This window comes from Thalassophryne amazonica, chromosome 16 (genome assembly GCF_902500255.1).
Source record: "Thalassophryne amazonica chromosome 16, fThaAma1.1, whole genome shotgun sequence".
Lineage (NCBI taxonomy): Eukaryota > Metazoa > Chordata > Actinopteri > Batrachoidiformes > Batrachoididae > Thalassophryne > Thalassophryne amazonica.
Window position 1 is genome coordinate 82,457,099 of NC_047118.1, and position 20,807 is coordinate 82,477,905.

At 41.2% G+C, this 20,807-nt stretch overlaps 1 protein-coding gene across 1 annotated transcript in view; it reads left to right on the forward strand.

Annotated features, from left to right (window-relative positions):
• The window catches only part of LOC117528774 (myosin-11-like), a 392,454-nt gene that overhangs the window by 280,358 nt on the left and 91,289 nt on the right, over positions 1-20,807 (forward strand). The window contains 2 exon segments of the mRNA XM_034191402.1: positions 943-1,155; positions 3,161-3,322. Of these exon segments, the coding sequence (XP_034047293.1) occupies positions 943-1,155; positions 3,161-3,322 (375 nt within the window).

Below are 20,807 nucleotides of genomic sequence, written 5' to 3' on the forward strand. Positions count from 1 at the left end.
ATACTTTGGGGGGTTTGCTAGTTTGGGAGGTCTTGCAACTTATACCCCAGTGTGACTTATATACCAAAAAATCATAAGTTCATTATTGATAATAATAATAATATTTATAAAGGTCTTTCTCTGGATTTAAAGCACTAAACAAGCTAAACTCCAATAATAAAAGAATAAACACCAGTAATAAAAAGTATACTACAACACTGCACAAAAAAAAAAAAAAAATAAAGAGCTGATAATACTGAAAACATGTGTGACATATACTCTGGTGTGACTTATACTCCAGGAAATACAATAATTGGCTGTAATTCTTAAATGGTTATTTAAAAAAAATGTTAAACCCTTTGAATTGAAGTCGAAATTCTTCATTTCAGTGATAGATTGATTGATTCATTTTGAATCAACTGTGGTGGTTTACAGAAACAAAACTATAAAAATTGTGTCACTGTACAAATACTTGCGTACGTAAATTTATGTCAAACATCAAACACTACGTACTTGTGCTGATATTATAGACCTTTACAAAGTCTTTATAAAATGGATTTTACATGAATGTCAAAGAGGAAATGAAACAAAAATGTGCACAAATATCCAAAGATGCAACCTACTGAGCAACATGTAAAAGATGCTGCAAAACATCTTCAGATGTTTTGATGAGATTAATGTTGTTCAAGGTTAAAAGTGAAATTATAGTCTTAGCCAAGATGTTATTTCAACGTCTATTAAAGTACTAAACAGACATTTGCTGATCAGTGAATTCTTGATCTCAGCACACATTCAGTTCATTTGAACAAATTTTCCAATTTTTACAAATGTCCTTCCTAATTATGTCCTTAAATGTAAAGTATAAAACATAATAATATCTATTTTCTGCCACTTATACCTTGAGGCGGTTTGTGTTCTCCCCGTGCACATTCTAAGTTTATCTTTCTGACTTTCTTCATTCAGGTCCATGACCTGGAGAAGGCAAAGCGTGCTCTGGAGGCCATTGTGGAAGACATGAGGGTTCAGATGGAGGAGCTGGAGGATGAGCTGCAGGTTGCTGAGGACGCTAAGCTGCGTCTGGAAGTCAACAGTCAGGCTCTGAAAGCTCAGCATGAGCGGGAGCTGCAGGCTCGTGACGACGCGGGTGAGGAGAAGAGGAAGCCGCTGCTCAAACAGGTGTCTCATCCTCTTGTTGGCATTTGGCACAGTCTGATGTGCACGTGACACCGTGAGACTTTGTCCATGTGTGTGAGTGAGTGTACTTTTCTGTGTGGGGAGTTCCCTAGAAGTCTTTCTCTGAGTTAAAGTTAAAGGCTCATAAGAAGAGAACACAACGTTCAAAGAGCACTGAACAGACATACGTACACACACACACTAAAAAATGCTTCATGGGCTTCGTTTGACAACTAATCCCAACTGGCGGGTGTCCAGCCTCCCGTCCTGGACACCAGCATGGACTCCTATAATTTCCTGTATATTTGTTTTATCAAGTGTGTTGGTAGCCTGGCCCAAGCAGAGGGTCACCCCTTTGAGTCTGGTCTGCTTGAGGTTTCTTCCTCAAATCATCAGAGGGTACTTGTGTGAAGAGCCTTAAGGCAGCTTTGTTGTGATTTGGCGCTATATAAATTAAATAAATTTTTAGTTTGTATAACTTAAATTGTTGAGTATTTTCAGTACAGGAAGAAAAATGTTTTTGCATATTCATATTTTAGTAAGTTGATAACTTACAAGTTGTTGGTACAAAATAGTTGACAGTTTAAAAAAACAGTTGGACGAAGGTTGACAGTGGTTTTAAAAGAGATTGTTGGATTGTAAAACTGGAATTGCAACATACAGTATAATTTATTCAGACTTTAGTGAGATAAGGTCAAGACAAAAAAATCTGAAATTTGAGGTAATGATGTGAACATTTCTGAGTGGAATGGGGTCAATTAAAGTTAGATTAACTTAAAATAAATAAGCTGGCTAAATGATATGTCTTGGACTTCATTTAAATCACTCAATCATCTACAACCACTTATTCCAATTAAGGTTTGCGGGGTGCTGGCGCCTATTCCAGCAGTCATAGGACGTGAGGTGAGTACACCCTGGACAGGACGCCAGTCTGTCGCAGGGACACATAGAGACAAACACACACACACACACCTACGGACAGTTTAAAGTTTCCAGTCCACCTAACCTGCATGTCTTTGGATGAGGAAGGAAGCCGGAGCACCCGGAGGTAACCCACACAAACATGGGGAGAACATGCAAACTCCACACAGAAAGGACACAGGTGGGAATCAATCTCATGACCTGCTGTGATGTAACAGTGTGAACAACTGAGCCACCGTGGTGCCTAATTTAAATCAGTCATTTAGAAATACATGGTGGTGTAGAAACTGTGAATAGTGTAACTTTTATTGCATCACCAAACAGCTCCATGGTGAAGCAACAAAAAACAACAAAACAGATCAAATCTAGGCTCAAGTGTTCCCATGTGCCTTCTGGCAAACTGCAACTGATTTCACATCTTCTTTTAAAGAAAGTCCCTCTTTGTACCACTCCACTGCAACTGGTTACGCAACAAACAAAAATTACACGATGAACAGTTTCTCCAGTCACAGCCACAACAGCCTGTAAGTCTTTCCAAGTTGTCTTGGTGGCTTCCCTCACTTGCCTTCTTGTAAAGTCACTGCTCCAGATAGATTTACCAAATGGTTTGTTCCCTCACATACAAATACTGGCTATACTTCATAATGACTAATGTAAAAGTCCAAGACATATTCTTTGACTTGGACATGTTCATGTATTCATCAACTTCCTCATCTAAAGAAAACCAGCTGTAAAAATGGTAATTTATACTTGAAGTAATTATATTTTCTTGGAGAATGCAAGGACTTTTCATAAAAAATGCTGTCATCCAAATGGTTTACGTGGTATTTTTCAACACAATAAGCACATCTTCATTTTTTCATTTCAACTCCATTGTGACAAAAATACAAATATTGCCACTGTTTAAATCCTTATGGGCCTGACTGGACATCTGTTCTCTTCACTGTTAAGATGATCGGCAAGCCAGATATTCCATTTATTGTGATTAGAGTAATTTCACTGACATCAACAAGAAAAACATTTAAATTGAAGTGTTTTACTTTAATCAGGGCTGATAAAATCATACATCCTCCTGTTTGACCCTCAGGTGCGTGAGTTGGAGGCGGAGCTGGAGGAGGAGAGGAAGCAGCGAGGCCAAGCGTCAGCCGGGAAGAAAAAGCTGGAAGGGGAGGTGAAAGACCTGGAGGACCAAGTGGAGGCCACCAGCAGGGGGCGGGAGGAGGCACTCAAGCAACTTCGCAAGCTGCAGGTCAGCAAATGCGTCTACATTCTGAGAAACACGTTCATTTGTTCATTCATTTATTTTCTAATCGCTGCAGTTCAACAACTTACAAATCAAACATTTAACAATAGTTAGTTTTGTCATCCAGCCGTCTTGTACACTAATCTAAACATCCTTTTTAACTGATCTTACTTGATAGTTTTAGTGTTTGTTTGTTTTTAGTTGACTACCAGAGGTACCCGTCTTCACCCGGGTGAAGAGTAGTTACCACGTTTTCATTCTGTTTAAAGAAAATTTATTAAGCACACTGTTGGAACCAGTGCAGCAACGCGATGGTCTTTTTTAATCAATCAATCAATCAATTTTTTTATATAGCGCCAAATCACAACAAACAGTTGCCCCAAGGCGCTTTATATTGTAAGGCAAGGCCATACAATAATTATGTAAAACCCCAACAGTCAAAACGACCCCCTGTGAGCAAGCACTTGGCTACAGTGGGAAGCCAGAAGTCAGAAGGTTCCTAGTTCAAGACCACCCGTGTCCATTCTCCATGTAATGTTGAGTCAAGGACGACATCCAGTGTAAAACATATGCCAAATTCTCCTTGCAGCTCCATATCAGGTCTTCTGTGGTGACCCTCAGTGGGAGAAGCAGAGAACTTTCTTTTAAAAGTGTTATATGATTTTTGTTCAAACTGTCAAACTTGTGCTGTTTCCTAACAGTGTTAAGATATTTATTGTACGTTTTAATTATTTAATTTTTCAGTGATGTTTCATGTTCTGTATTGTATTGACCTAAAATAATTAATGCCATAATTCCACACACTCAGATAGAGTAGGTGGCAGTATGATCCTTGAAAGCTGGTTTGCGATCTACTGATAAACACAAAGAAGAAATTGTTTTATTTGTATTTATTTCTAAACATTAACTAGCACGTTGCTTGTGGGGATCCACGGGTCTAGATTGGGTAATGTGTATATAAACTAGGTAGCTGACATTTTTCAAGGGTGGTAATAAATTATGCAAAAAAATGATGGAATTATCAACATCCATTGTTTACTGTTGTTACACAATATCTCTAATTTCTCCAAAAATATTAGTTCTATCAACTTTTTGGTTCATCCTTGTCCTAAAATACATAAGCATACCAAATAGCAAGTGTCAGCTCTGTTATGTGGGCCGCCCGAAGAGGAGGTACTGCTGGCCAACGCCAGAGGGCGCCCTGCCTGTAGTCGGGTTTCAGGCACCAGAGGGCGCAGTCACCACCCAGGAGCCAGCACTACCTGCTGTCAGAAATCTCTCATCATCATCCCATCCCATATAAGAGTGGAGGAGACACCACATCTCTGCTGAGATATCAGTTTACCACTCAGGTAAACTCTCAGCCATTTGACTGTGCCGTACGCACGTGATCTTTTTCTCTGAGTTTTTGCAGGAGATCCTGGTGACTGCTTTCAGCTGGTGCTGAGTTTTGTGGTCCGTGTAGGAGTGACGTTCTTCACCCCTCATGCCAAAACGGATAAGTAGCTCTCAGGCTCTGCACTACTGTGTTTTTGTGTCGGAGGTGGAGATTCTCCCACAAAAGGAACTGAACTGAATTGCTGATTGTTCTGCTGGGTGTGCACACACCCACCATTAACCTGTCTTCTGTTCCTGCCAGCAGTACCGGGTCTGACAGCTGAAGTAGAGGCCACCTGGGGACTCGGGACTTGGCGGCTTCGGTTTGCTGCAGGTCTTCGTTGGCAGCGGAACCTTGTGGGCCCCGGCTCTTCTCTGGATAGGCGTCTCCTACCCTCGGACCTGCCCACACGTCACCTGTGGACATTTGTAATTGACTGTCTAAAAATAGTATTCGACCTGTTGTGCACATTTGCCACAATAAATTGTATTTATTTGACTACCCATTGACCGTTCATTAGCGCCCCCTGTTGTGGGTCCGTGTCATTACACTTCCCCAACAAGCTCTCCCCTGTTTGTCCATGTTCAAAGGTACACACATGCACACATACACGCATGGGCGCAATTTGGTGGGGGATAGGGGGGACATGCCCCCCCCCCACCTTTTCAACCAGGGAGGACAGAATATGGTGTGTGTCCCCCACCTTCTGACATATATGTGTATAAATGAAACATGCTATGTCAGTCTTATGTGCAAAACCATGTCAGAATAGTATCTTTGTTTCTGCAAGTTTGTATTTTTAGCAGCATTGACTTGTTTACAACACCTGTTTCTTGTTTGTCACATTCGGAATTTTCTGGGACTGCATTTGCCCAGATTTGAAACCAGAATAGTTGCCTCTAGGGACAAGTGTCTACACATACAGTAGTGTTCAGAATAATAGTAGTGCTATGTGACTAAAAAGATTAATCCAGGTTTTGAGTATATTTCTTGTTGTTACATCGGAAACAAGGTACCAGTAGCTTCAGTAGATTCTCACAAATCCAACAAGACCAAGCATTCGTGATATGCACACTCTTAAGGCTATGAAATTGGGCTATTAGTAAAAAAAGTCGAAAAGGGGGTGTTCACAATAATAGTAGTGTGGCATTCACACTTGCTTGCCTCTGCTGGTGGTTGGCTGTCACTGCGGTATTGTATCACTTCCTGTTCCGGAGTACAGCGGTGTTTTGCTGTATCTGTTAGCTGTTTAATCTGCGCAGTTAGATTAATCTAGTTAACTAGATAACGATTTGTTTCACAGTCTAATCTTCACGTGCCTTAACTAAAGCACTCCCTCTGCTGAATCACCTCTAAATTATTTACACATTATTCACTTTGTGTGTTTTTAGGAATCCGCTAGCTTAGTGCAGCTACTAGCTCTTAGCCGGTTTAGCATGGTGGCTTCTCCTGTCTCTCCCGCACTTTTCTGCTCTGGGTGTGAAATGTTTACCTATTCCTCGGCCTCCTTTAGCAGTAATGGTACTTGTAATAAGTGTAGCTTATTCGTAGCTTTGGAGGCCAGGCTGGGCGAATTGGAGACTCGGCTCCATACCTTGGAAAATCCTACAGCTAGCCAGGCCCCTGTAGTCGGTGCGGACCAAGGTAGCTTAGCCGCCGTTAGTTCCCCTCCGGCAGATCCTGAGCAGCCGGGAAAGCAGGCCGACTGGGTGACTGTGAGGAAGAAGCATAGTTCTAAACAGAAGCCCCGTGTACACCGCCAACCCGTTCACATTTCTAACCATTTTTCCCCACTCAGCGACACACCCACCGAGGATCAAACTCTGGTTATTGGCGACTCTGTTTTGAGAAATGTGAAGTTAGCGACACCAGCAACCATAGTCAGTTGTCTTCCGGGGGCCAGAGCAGGCAACACTGAAGGAAATTTGAAACTGCTGGCTAAGGCTAAGCGTAAATTTGGTAAGATTGTAATTCACGTCGGCAGTAATGACACCCAGTTACGCCAATCGGAGGTCAATAAAATTAACATTGAATCGGTGTGTAACCTTGCAAAAACAATGGCGGACTCTGTAGTTTTCTCTGGGCCCCTCCCCAATCGGACCGGGAGTGACATGTTTAGCCGCATGTTCTCCTTGAATTGCTGGCTGTCTGAGTGGTGTCCAAAAAATGAGGTGGGCTTCATAGATAATTGGCAAAGCTTCTGGGGAAAACCTGGTCTTGTTAGGAGAGACGGCATCCATCCCACTTTGGATGGAGCAGCTCTCATTTCTAGAAATCTGGCCAATTTTCTTAAATCCTCCAAACCGTGACTATCCAGGGTTGGGACCAGGAAGCAGAGTTGTAGTCTTACACACCTCTCTGCAGCTTCTCTCCCCCTGCCATCCCCTCATTACCCCATCCCCGTAGAGACGGTGCCTGCTCCCAGACCACCAATAACCAACAAAAATCTATTTAAGCATAAAAATTCAAAAAGAAAAAATAATATAGCACCTTCAACTACACCACAGACTAAAACAGTTAAATGTGGTCTATTAAACATTAGATCTCTCTCTTCTAAATCCCTGTCAGTAAATGATATAATAATTGATCAACATATTGATTTATTCTGCCTTACAGAAACCTGGTTACAGCAGGATGAATATGTTAGTTTAAATGAGTCAACACCCCCGAGTCACACTAACTGTCAGAACGCTCGTAGCACCGGCCGAGGCGGAGGATTAGCAGCAATCTTCCACTCCAGCTTATTAATTAATCAAAAACCCAGACAGAGCTTTAATTCATTTGAAAGCTTGACTCTTAGTCTTGTCCATCCAAATTGGAAGTCCCAAAAACCAGTTTTATTTGTTATTATCTATCGTCCACCTGGTTGTTACTGTGAGTTTCTCTGTGAATTTTCGGACCTTTTGTCTGACTTAGTACTTAGCTCAGATAAGATAATTATAGTGGGCGATTTTAACATCCACACAGATGCTGAGAATGACAGCCTCAACACTGCATTTAATCTATTATTAGACTCTATTGGCTTTGCTCAAAATGTAAATGAGTCCACCCACCACTTTAATCATATCTTAGATCTTGTTCTGACTTATGGTATGGAAATTGAAGACTTAACAGTATTCCCTGAAAACTCCCTTCTGTCTGATCATTTCTTAATAACATTTACATTTACTCTGATGGACTACCCAGTAGTGGGGAATAAGTTTCATTACAGTAGAAGTCTTTCAGAAAGCGCTGTAACTAGGTTTAAGGATATGATTCCTTCTTTATGTTCTCCAATGTCATATACCAACACAGGGCAGAGTAGCTACCTAAACTCTGTGAGTGAGATAGATTATCTCGTCAATAGTTTTATATCCTCTTTGAGGACATCTTTGGATGCTGTAGCTCCTCTGAAAAAGAGAACCTTAAATCAGAAGTGCCTGACTCCGTGGTATAATCAATCAATCAATCAATTTTTTTTTTATATAGCGCCAAATCACAACAAACAGTTGCCCCAAGGCGCTTTATATTGTAAGGCAAGGCCATACAATAATGATGTAAAACCCCAACGGTCAAAACGACCCCCTGTGAGCAAGCACTTGGCTACAGCGGGAAGGAAAAACTCCCTTTTAACAGGAAGAAACCTCCAGCAGAACCAGGCTCAGGGAGGGGCAGTCTTCTGCTGGGACTGGTTGGGGCTGAGGGAGAGAACCAGGAAAAAGACATGCTGTGGAGGGGAGCAGAGATCGATCACTAATGATTAAATGCAGAGTGGTGCATACAGAGCAAAAAGAGAAAGAAACAGTGCATCATGGGAACCCCCCAGCAGTCTACGTCTATAGCAGCATAACTAAGGGATGGCTCAGGGTCACCTGATCCAGCCCTAACTATAAGCTTTAGCAAAAAGGAAAGTTTTAAGCCTAATCTTAAAAGTAGAGAGGGTGTCTGTCTCCCTGATCTGAATTGGGAGCTGGTTCCACAGGAGAGGAGCCTGAAAGCTGAAGGCTCTGCCTCCCATTCTACTCTTACAAACCCTAGGAACTACAAGTAAGCCTGCAGTCTGAGAGCGAAGCGCTCTATTGGGGTGATATGGTACTACGAGGTCCCTAAGATAAGATGGGACCTGATTATTCAAAACCTTATAAGTAAGAAGAAGAATTTTAAATTCTATTCTAGAATTAACAGGAAGCCAATGAAGAGAGGCCAATATGGGTGAGATATGCTCTCTCCTTCTAGTCCCCGTCAGCACTCTAGCTGCAGCATTTTGAATTAACTGAAGGCTTTTTAGGGAACTTTTAGGACAACCTGATAATAATGAATTACAATAGTCCAGCCTAGAGGAAATAAATGCATGAATTAGTTTTTCAGCATCACTCTGAGACAAGACCTTTCTGATTTTAGAGATATTGCGTAAATGCAAAAAAGCAGTCCTACATATTTGTTTAATATGCGCTTTGAATGACATATCCTGATCAAAAATGACTCCAAGATTTCTCACAGTATTACTAGAGGTCAGGGTAATGCCATCCAGAGTAAGGATCTGGTTAGACACCATGTTTCTAAGATTTGTGGGGCCAAGTACAATAACTTCAGTTTTATCTGAGTTTAAAAGCAGGAAATTAGAGGTCATCCATGTCTTTATGTCTGTAAGACAATCCTGCAGTTTAGCTAATTGGTGTGTGTCCTCTGGCTTCATGGATAGATAAAGCTGGGTATCATCTGCGTAACAATGAAAATTTAAGCAATACCGTCTAATAATACTGCCTAAGGGAAGCATATATAAAGTGAATAAAATTGGTCCTAGCACAGAACCTTGTGGAACTCCATAATTAACTTTAGTCTGTGAAGAAGATTCCCCATTTACATGAACAAATTGTAATCTATTAGACAAATATGATTCAAACCACCGCAGCGCAGTGCCTTTAATACCTATGGCATGCTCTAATCTCTGTAATAAAATTTTATGGTCAACAGTATCAAAAGCAGCACTGAGGTCTAACAGAACAAGCACAGAGATGAGTCCACTGTCCGAGGCCATAAGAAGATCATTTGTAACCTTCACTAATGCTGTTTCTGTACTATGATGAATTCTAAAACCTGACTGAAACTCTTCAAATAGACCATTCCTCTGCAGATGATCAGTTAGCTGTTTTACAACTACCCTTTCAAGAATTTTTGAGAGAAAAGGAAGGTTGGAGATTGGCCTATAATTAGCTAAGATAGCTGGGTCAAGTGATGGCTTTTTAAGTAATGGTTTAATTACTGCCACCTTAAAAGCCTGTGGTACATAGCCAACTAACAAAGATAGATTGATCATATTTAAGATCGAAGCATTAAATAATGGTAGGGCTTCCTTGAGCAGCCTGGTAGGAATGGGGTCTAATAAACATGTTGATGGTTTGGATGAAGTAACTAATGAAAATAACTCAGACAGAACAATCGGAGAGAACGACTCTAACCAAATACCGGCATCACTGAAAGCAGCCAAAGATAACGATACGTCTTTGGGATGGTTATGAGTAATTTTTTCTCTAATAGTTAAAATTTTGTTAGCAAAGAAAGTCATGAAGTCATTACTAGTTAAAGTTAATGGAATACTCAGCTCAATAGAGCTCTGACTCTTTGTCAGCCTGGCTACAGTGCTGAAAAGAAACCTGGGGTTGTTCTTATTTTCTTCAATTAGTGATGAGTAGAAAGATGTCCTAGCTTTACGGAGGGCTTTTTTATAGAGCAACAGACTCTTTTTCCAGGCTAAGTGAAGATCTTCTAAATTAGTGAGACGCCATTTCCTCTCCAACTTACGGGTTATCTGCTTTAAGCTACGAGTTTGAGAGTTATACCATGGAGTCAGACACTTCTGATTTAAAGCTCTCTTTTTCAGAGGAGCTACAGCATCCAAAGTTGTCTTCAATGAGGATGTAAAACTATTGACGAGGCTTGCCTCTACTGGTGGTTGGCTCTTACTGCGGTATTGTATCACTTCCTGTTCCGGAGCACAGCGGTGTTTTTCTGTATCTGTTACCTGTTTAATCTGCGCAGTTAGATTGATCTAGTTATCTAGATTACGATTTGTTTCCCAGTGTAATCTTTACGTGCCTTAACTAAAGCACTCCTTCTGCTGAATCACCTCTAAATTATTTACACATTATTCACTTTGCGTGTTTTTAGGAATCCGCTAGCTTAGCGTAGCTACTAGCTCTTAGCCGATTTAGCATGGCGGCTTCTCCTGTCTCTCCCGCACTTTTCTGCTCTGGGTGTGAAATGTTTAGTTATTCCTCGGCCTCCTTTAGCAGTAATGGTACTTGTAATAAGTGTAGCTTATTCGTAGCTTTGGAGGCCAGGCTGGGCGAATTGGAGACTCGGCTCCGCACCGTGGAAAATTCTACAGCTAGCCAGGCCCCTGTAGTCGGTGCGGACCAAGGTAGCTTAGCCGCCGTTAGTTCCCCCCTGGCAGATCCTGAGCAGCCGGGAAAGCAGGCTGACTGGGTGACTGTGAGGAGGAAGCGTACTTCTAAACAGAAGCCCCGTGTACACCGCCAACCCGTTCACATTTCTAACCGTTTTTCCCCACTCGACGACACACCCGCCGAGGATCAAACTCTGGTTATTGGCGACTCTGTTTTGAGAAATGTGAAGTTAGCGACACCAGCAACCATAGTCAGTTGTCTTCCGGGGGCCAGAGCAGGCGACATTGAAGGAAATTTGAAACTGCTGGCTAAGGCTAAGCGTAAATTTGGTAAGATTGTAATTCACGTCGGCAGTAATGACACCCGGTTACGCCAATTGGAGGTCACTAAAATTAACATTAAATCGGTGTGTAACTTTGCAAAAACAATGTCGGACTCTGTAGTTTTCTCTGGGCCCCTCCCCAATCAGACCGGGAGTGACATGTTTAGCCGCATGTTCTCCTTGAATTGCTGGCTGTCTGAGTGGTGTCCAAAAAATGAGGTGGGCTTCATAGATAATTGGCAAAGCTTCTGGGGAAAACCTGGTCTTGTTAGGAGAGACGGCATCCATCCCACTTTGGATGGAGCAGCTCTCATTTCTAGAAATCTGGCTAATTTTCTTAAATCCTCCAAACCGTGACTATCCAGGGTTGGGACCAGGAAGCAGAGTTGTAGTCTTACACACCTCTCTGCAGCTTCTCTCCCCCTGCCATCCCCTCATTACCCCATCCCCGTAGAGACGGTGCCTGCTCCCAGACCACCAATAACCAGCAAAAATCTATTTAAGCATAAAAATTCAAAAAGAAAAAATAATATAGCACCTTCAACTGCACCACAGACTAAAACAGTTAAATGTGGTCTATTAAACATTAGGTCTCTCTCTTCTAAGTCCCTGTTGGTAAATGATCTAATAATTGATCAACATATTGATTTATTCTGCCTAACAGAAACCTGGTTACAGCAGGATGAATATGTTAGTTTAAATGAGTCAACACCCCCGAGTCACACTAACTGTCAGAATGCTCGTAGCACGGGCCGGGGCGGTGGATTAGCAGCAATCTTCCATTCCAGCTTATTAATTAATCAAAAACCCAGACAGAGCTTTAATTCATTTGAAAGCTTGTCTCTTAGTCTTGTCCATCCAAATTGGAAGTCCCAAAAACCAGTTTTATTTGTTATTATCTATCGTCCACCTGGTCGTTACTGTGAGTTTCTCTGTGAATTTTCAGACCTTTTGTCTGACTTAGTGCTTAGCTCAGATAAGATAATTATAGTGGGCGATTTTAACATCCACACAGATGCTGAGAATGACAGCCTCAACACTGCATTTAATCTATTATTAGACTCTATTGGCTTTGCTCAAAAAGTAAATGAGTCCACCCACCACTTTAATCATATCTTAGATCTTGTTCTGACTTATGGTATGGAAATAGAAGACTTAACAGTATTCCCTGAAAACTCCCTTCTGTCTGATCATTTTTTAATAACATTTACATTTACTCTGATGGACTACCCAGCAGTAGGGAATAAGTTTCATTACACTAGAAGTCTTTCAGAAAGCGCTGTAACTAGGTTTAAGGATATGATTCCTTCTTTATGTTCTCTAATGCCATATAACAACACAGTGCAGAGTAGCTACCTAAACTCTGTAAGGGAGATAGAGTATCTCGTCAATAGTTTTACATCCTCATTGAAGACAGCTTTGGATGCTGTAGCTCCTCTGAAAAAGAGAGCTTTAAATCAGAAGTGTCTGACTCCATGGTATAACTCTCAAACTCGTAGCTTAAAGCAGATAACCCGTAAGTTGGAGAGGAAATGGCGTCTCACTAATTTAGAAGATCTTCACTTAGCCTGGAAAAAGAGTCTGTTGCTCTATAAAAAAGCCCTCCGTAAAGCTAGGACATCTTTCTACTCATCACTAATTGAAGAAAATAAGAACAACCCCAGGTTTCTTTTCAGCACTGTAGCCAGGCTGACAAAGAGTCAGAGCTCTATTGAGCTGAGTATTCCATTAACTTTAACTAGTAATGAGTTCATGACTTTCTTTGCTAACAAAATTTTAACTATTAGAGAAAAAATTACTCATAACCATCCCAAAGACGTATCGTTATCTTTGGCTGCTTTCAGTGATGCCGGTATTTGGTTAGACTCTTTCTCTCCGATTGTTCTGTCTGAGTTATTTTCATTAGTTACTTCATCCAAACCATCAACATGTTTATTAGACCCCATTCCTACCAGGCTGCTCAAGGAAGCCCTACCATTATTTAATGCTTCGATCTTAAATATGATCAATCTATCTTTGTTAGTTGGCTATGTACCACAGGCTTTTAAGGTGGCAGTAATTAAACCATTACTTAAAAAGCCATCACTTGACCCAGCTATCTTAGCTAATTATAGGCCAATCTCCAACCTTCCTTTTCTCTCAAAAATTCTTGAAAGGGTAGTTGTAAAACAGCTAACTGATCATCTGCAGAGGAATGGTCTATTTGAAGAGTTTCAGTCAGGTTTTAGAATTCATCATAGTACAGAAACAGCATTAGTGAAGGTTACAAATGATCTTCTTATGGCCTCGGACAGTGGACTCATCTCTGTGCTTGTTCTGTTAGACCTCAGTGCTGCTTTTGATACTGTTGACCATAAAATTTTATTACAGAGATTAGAGCATGCCATAGGTATTAAAGGCACTGCGCTGCGGTGGTTTGAATCATATTTGTCTAATAGATTACAATTTGTTCATGTAAATGGGGAATCTTCTTCACAGACTAAAGTTAATTATGGAGTTCCACAAGGTTCTGTGCTAGGACCAATTTTATTCACTTTATATATGCTTCCCTTAGGCAGTATTATTAGACGGTATTGCTTAAATTTTCATTGTTACGCAGATGATACCCAGCTTTATCTATCCATGAAGCCAGACGACACACACCAATTAGCTAAACTGCAGGATTGTCTTACAGACATAAAGACATGGATGACCTCTAATTTCCTGCTTTTAAACTCAGATAAAACTGAAGTTATTGTACTTGGCCCCACAAATCTTAGAAACATGGTGTCTAACCAGATCCTTACTGTGGATGGCATTACCCTGACCTCTAGTAATACTGTGAGAAATCTTGGAGTCATTTTTGATCAGGATATGTCATTCAAAGCGCATATTAAACAAATATGTAGGACTGCTTTTTTGCATTTACGCAATATCTCTAAAATCAGAAAGGTCTTGTCTCAGAGTGATGCTGAAAAACTAATTCATGCATTTATTTCCTCTAGGCTGGACTATTGTAATTCATTATTATCAGGTTGTCCTAAAAGTTCCCTAAAAAGCCTTCAGTTAATTCAAAATGCTGCAGCTAGAGTGCTGACGGGGACTAGAAGGAGAGAGCATATCTCACCCATATTGGCCTCTCTTCATTGGCTTCCTGTTAATTCTAGAATAGAATTTAAAATTCTTCTTCTTACTTATAAGGTTTTGAATAATCAGGTCCCATCTTATCTTAGGGACCTCGTAGTACCATATCACCCCAATAGAGCGCTTCGCTCTCAGACTGCAGGCTTACTTGTAGTTCCTAGGGTTTGTAAGAGTAGAATGGGAGGCAGAGCCTTCAGCTTTCAGGCTCCTCTCCTGTGGAACCAGCTCCCAATTCAGATCAGGGAGACAGACACCCTCTCTACTTTTAAGATTAGGCTTAAAACTTTCCTTTTTGCTAAAGCTTATAGTTAGGGCTGGATCAGGTGACCCTGAACCATCCCTTAGTTATGCTGCTATAGACGTAGACTGCTGGGGGGTTCCCATGATGCACTGTTTCTTTCTCTTTTTGCTCTGTATGCACCACTCTGCATTTAATCATTAGTGATCGATCTCTGCTCCCCTCCACAGCATGTCTTTTTCCTGGTTCTCTCCCTCAGCCCCAACCAGTCCCAGCAGAAGACTGCCCCTCCCTGAGCCTGGTTCTGCTGGAGGTTTCTTCCTGTTAAAAGGGAGTTTTTCCTTCCCACTGTAGCCAAGTGCTTGCTCACAGGGGGTCGTTTTGACCGTTGGGGTTTTACATCATTATTGTATGGCCTTGCCTTACAATATAAAGCGCCTTGGGGCAACTGTTTGTTGTGATTTGGCGCTATATAAAAAAAAAATTGATTGAATTGATTGATACTCTATCTCCCTTACAGAGTTTAGGTAGCTACTCTGCACTGTGTTGTTATATGGCATTAGAGAACATAAAGAAGGAATCATATCCTTAAACCTAGTTACAGCGCTTTCTGAAAGACTTCTAGTGTAATGAAACTTATTCCCTACTGCTGGGTAGTCCATCAGAGTAAATGTAAATGTTATTAAAAAATGATCAGACAGAAGGGAGTTTTCAGGGAATACTGTTAAGTCTTCTATTTCCATACCATAAGTCAGAACAAGATCTAAGATATGATTAAAGTGGTGGGTGGACTCATTTACTTTTTGAGCAAAGCCAATAGAGTCTAATAATAGATTAAATGCAGTGTTGAGGCTGTCATTCTCAGCATCTGTGTGGATGTTAAAATCGCCCACTATAATTATCTTATCTGAGCTAAGCACTAAGTCAGACAAAAGGTCTGAAAATTCACAGAGAAACTCACAGTAACGACCAGGTGGACGATAGATAATAACAAATAAAACTGGTTTTTGGGACTTCCAATTTGAATGGACAAGACTAAGAGACAAGCTTTCAAATGAACTAAAGCTCTGTCTGGGTTTTGATTAATTAATAAGCTGGAATGGAAGATTGCTGCTAATCCTCCGCCCCGGCCCGTGCTACGAGCGTTCTGACAGTTAGTGTGACTCGGGGGTGTTGACTCATTTAAACTAACATATTCATCCTGCTGTAACCAGGTTTCTGTTAGGCAGAATAAATCAATACGTTGATCAATTATTATATCATTTACCAACAGGGACTTAGAAGAGAGAGACCTAATGTTTAATAGACCACATTTAACTGTTTTAGTCTGTGGTGCAGTTGAAGGTGCTATATTATTTTTTCTTTTTGAATTTTTATGCTTAAATAGATTTTTGCTGGTTATTGGTAGTCTGGGAGCAGGCACCGTCTCTACGGGGATGGGGTAATGAGGGGATGGCAGGGGGAGAGAAGCTGCAGAGAGGTGTGTAAGACTACAACTCTGCTTCCTGGTCCCAACCCTGGATAGTCACGGTTTGGAGGATTTAAGAAAATTAGCCAGATTTCTAGAAATGAGAGCTGCTCCATCCAAAGTGGGATGGATGCCGTCTCTCCTAACAAGACCAGGTTTTCCCCAGAAGCTTTGCCAATTATCTATGAAGCCCACCTCATTTTTTGGACACCACTCAGACAGCCAGCAATTCAAGGAGAACATGCGGCTAAACATGTCACTCCCGGTCTGATTGGGGAGGGGCCCAGAGAAAACTACAGAGTCCGACATTGTTTTTGCAAAGTTACACACCGATTTAATGTTAATTTTAGTGACCTCCGATTGGCGTAACCGGGTGTCATTACTGCCGACGTGAATTACAATCTTACCAAATTTACGCTTAGCCTTAGCCAGCAGTTTCAAATTTCCTTCAATGTCGCCTGCTCTGGCCCCCGGAAGACAATTGACTATGGTTGCTGGTGTCGCTAACTTCACATTTCTCAAAACAGAGTCGCCAATAACCAGAGTTTGATCCTCGGCGGGTGTGTCGTCGAGTGGGGAAAAACGGTTAGAAATGTGAACGGGTTGGCGGTGTACACGGGGCTTCTGTTTAGGGCTACGCTTCCTCCTCACAGTCACCCAGTCAGCCTGCTTTCCCGGCTGCTCGGGATCTGCCAGGGGGGAACTAACGGCGGCTAAGCTACCTTGGTCCGCACCGACTACAGGGGCCTGGCTAGCTGTAGAATTTTCCACGGTGCGGAGCCGAGTCTCCAATTCGCCCAGCCTAGCTTCCAAAGCTACGAATAAGCTACACTTATTACAAGTACCATTACTGCTAAAGGAGGCCGAGGAATAACTAAACATTTCACACCCAGAGCAGAAAAGTGCGGGAGAGACAGGAGAAGCCGCCATGCTAAATCGGCTAAGAGCTAGTAGCAACGCTAAGCTAGCGGATTCCTAAAAACACGCAAAGTGAATAATGTGTAAATAATTTAGAGGTGATTCAGCAGAAGGAGTGCTTTAGTTAAGGCACGTAAAGATTACACTGGGAAACAAATCGTAATCTAGATAACTAGATCAATCTAACTGCGCAGATTAAACAGCTAACAGATACAGAAAAACACCGCTGTGCTCCGGAACAGGAAGTGATACAATACCGCAGTGAGAGCCAACCACCAGTATAACTCACAAACTCGCAGCTTAAAGCAGATAACCCGTAAGTTGGAGAGGAAATGGCGTCTCACTAATTTAGAAGATCTTCACTTAGCCTGGAAAAAGAGTCTGTTGCTCTATAAAAAAGCCCTCCGTAAAGCTAGGACATTTTACTATTCATCACTAATTGAAGAAAATAAGAACAACCTCAGGTTTCTTTTCAGCACTGTAGCCAGGCTGACAAAGAGTCAGAGCTCTATTGAGCCGGGTATTCCCTTAACTTTAACTAGTAATGACTTCATGACTTTCTTTGCTAATAAAATTTTAACTATTAGAGAAAAAAATTACTCATAACCATCCCAAAGACATATCGTTCTCTTTGGCTGCTTTCAGTGATGCCGGTATTTGGTTAGACTCTTTCTCTCCGATTGTTCTGTCTGAGTTATTTTCATTAGTTACTTCCTCCAAACCATCAACATGTCTATTAGACCCCAATCCTACCAGGCTGCTCAAGGAAGCCCTACCATTAATTAATGTGTCGGTCTTAAATATGATCAATCTATCTTTATTAGTTGGCTATGTACCACAGGCTTTTAAGGTGGCAGTAATTAAACCATTACTTAAAAAGCCATCACTTGACCCAGCTATCTTAGCTAATTATAGGCCAATCTCCAACCTTCCTTTTCTCTCAAAAATTCTTGAAAGGGTAGTTGTAAAACAGCTAACTGATCATCTGCAGAGGAATTGTCTATTTGAAGAGTTTCAGTCAGGGTTTAGAATTCATCATAGTACAGAAACAGCATTAGTGAAGGTTACAAATTATCTTTTTATGGCCTCAGACAGTGGACTCATCTCTGTACTTTTTCTGTTAGACCTTAGTGCTGCTTTTGATACTGTAGACCATAAAATTTTATTACAGAGATTAGAGCATGCTATAGGTATTAAAGGCACTGTGCTGCAGTGGTTTGAATCATATTTATCTAATAGACTACAATTTGTTCATGTAAATGGGGAATCTTCTTCACAGACTAAGGTTAATTATGGAGTTCCACAAGGTTCTGTGCTAGGACCAATTTTATTCACTTTATACATGCTTCCCTTAGGCAGTATTATTAGACAGCATTGCTTAAATTTTCATTGTTACACAGATGATACCCAGCTTTATCTATCCATGAAGCCAGAGGACACACACCAATTAGCTAAACTGCAGGATTGTCTTACAGACATAAAGACATGGATGACCTCTAATTTCCTGCTTTTAAACTCAGATAAAACTGAAGTTATTGTACTTGGCCCCACAAATCTTAGAAACATGGTGTCTAACCACATCCCTACTCTGGATGGCATTACCCTGACCTCTAGTAATACTGTGAGAAATCTTGGAGTCATTTTTGATCAGGATATGTCATTCAATGCGCATATTAAACAAATATGTAGGACTGCTTTTTTGCATTTGCGCAATATCTCTAAAATTAGAAAGGTCTTGTCTCAGAGTGATGCTGAAAAACTAATTCATGCATTTATTTCCTCTAGGCTGGACTACTGTAATTCATTATTATCAGGTTGTCCTAAAAGTTCCCTGAAAAGCCTTCAGTTAATTCAAAATGCTGCAGCTAGAGTACTGACAGGGACTAGAAGGAGAGAGCATATTTCACCCATATTGGTTTCTCTTCATTGGCTTCCTGTTAATTCTAGAATAGAATTTAAAATTCTTCTTCTTACTTATAAGGTTTTGAATAATCAGGTCCCATCTTATCTTAGGGACCTCATGGTACCATATCACCCCAATAGAGCGCTTCGCTCTCAGACTGCAGGCTTACTTGTAGTTCCTAGGGTTTGTAAGAGTAGAATGGGAGGCAGAGCCTTCAGCTTTCAGGCTCCTCTCCTCTGGAACCAGCTCCCAATTCGGATCAGGGAGACAGACACCCTCTCTACTTTTAAGATTAGGCTTAAAACTTTCCTTTTTGCTAAAGCTTATAGTTAGGGCTGGATCAGGTGACCCTGAACCATCCCTTAGTTATGCTGCTATAGACTTAGACTGCTGGGGGGTTCCCATGATGCACTGTGTGTTTCTTTCTCTTTTTGCTCTGTATGCACCACTCTGCATTTAATCATTAATGATTGATCTCTGCTCCCCTCCACAGCATGTCTTTTTCCTGATTCTCTCCCCTCAGCCCCAGCCAGTCCCAGCAGAAGACTGCACCTCCCTGAGCCTGGTTCTGCTGGAGGTTTCTTCCTGTTAAAAGGGAGTTTTTCCTTCCCACTGTCGCCAAGTGCTTGCTCACAGGGGGTCGTTTTGACCGTTGGGGTTTTTCCGTAATTATTGTATGGCTTTGCCTTGCAATATAAAGCGCCTTGGGGCAACTGTTTGTTGTGATTTGGCGCTGTATAAATAAAATTTATTTGATTTTGATTTGATTCAGTCAGTGAGTTCGTCAGTTTTGTGGAACAAACAGGTGTGAATCAGGTGTCCCCTATTTAAGGATGTAGCCAGCACCTGTTGAACATGCTTTTCTCTTTGAAAGCCTGAGGACAGTGGGACGTTCAAGACATTGTTCAGAAGAACAGCGTAGTTTGATTAAAAAGTTGATTGGAGAGGGGAAAACTTATATGCAGGTGCAAAAAATTATAGGCTGTTCATCTACAATGATCTCCAATGCTTTAAAATGGACAAAAGAACCAGAGACATGTGGAAGAAAATGGAAAACAACCATCAAAATGGATATAAGAATAACCAGAATGGCAAAGGCTCACCCACTGATCACCTCCAGGATGATCAAAGACAGTCTGGAGTTACCTGTAAGTGCTGTGACAGTTAGAAGATGCCTGTGTGAAGCTAATTTATTTGCAAGAATCACCCGCAAAGTCCCTCTGTTAAATAAAAGACGTGCAGAAGAGGTTACAGTTTGCCAAAGAACACATCAACTGGCCTAAAGAGAAATGGAGGAATATTTTGTGGACTGATGAGAGTAAAATTGTTCTTTTTGGGTCGAAGGGCCGCAGAGTTTGTGAGACGACCCCAAACTCTAAATTCAAGCCACAGTTCACAGTGAAGACAGTGAAGCATGGTGGTGCAAGCATCATGATATGGGCATGTTTCTCCTACTATGGTGTTGGGCCTATATATTGCATACCAGGTATCATGGATCAATTTGGATATGTCAAAATACTTGAAGAGGTCATGTTGCCTTATGCTGAAGAGGACATGCCCTTGAAATGGGTGTTTCAACAATACAATGACCCCAAGCACACTAGTAAACGAGCAAAATCTTGGTTCCAAACCAACAAAAATTAATGCCTCACAGATGTGATGAAATCATGAAAAACTGTGGTTATACAACTAAATACTAGTGTAGTGATTCACAGGATTGCTAAAAAAGCAGTTTGAACATAATAGTTTTGAGTT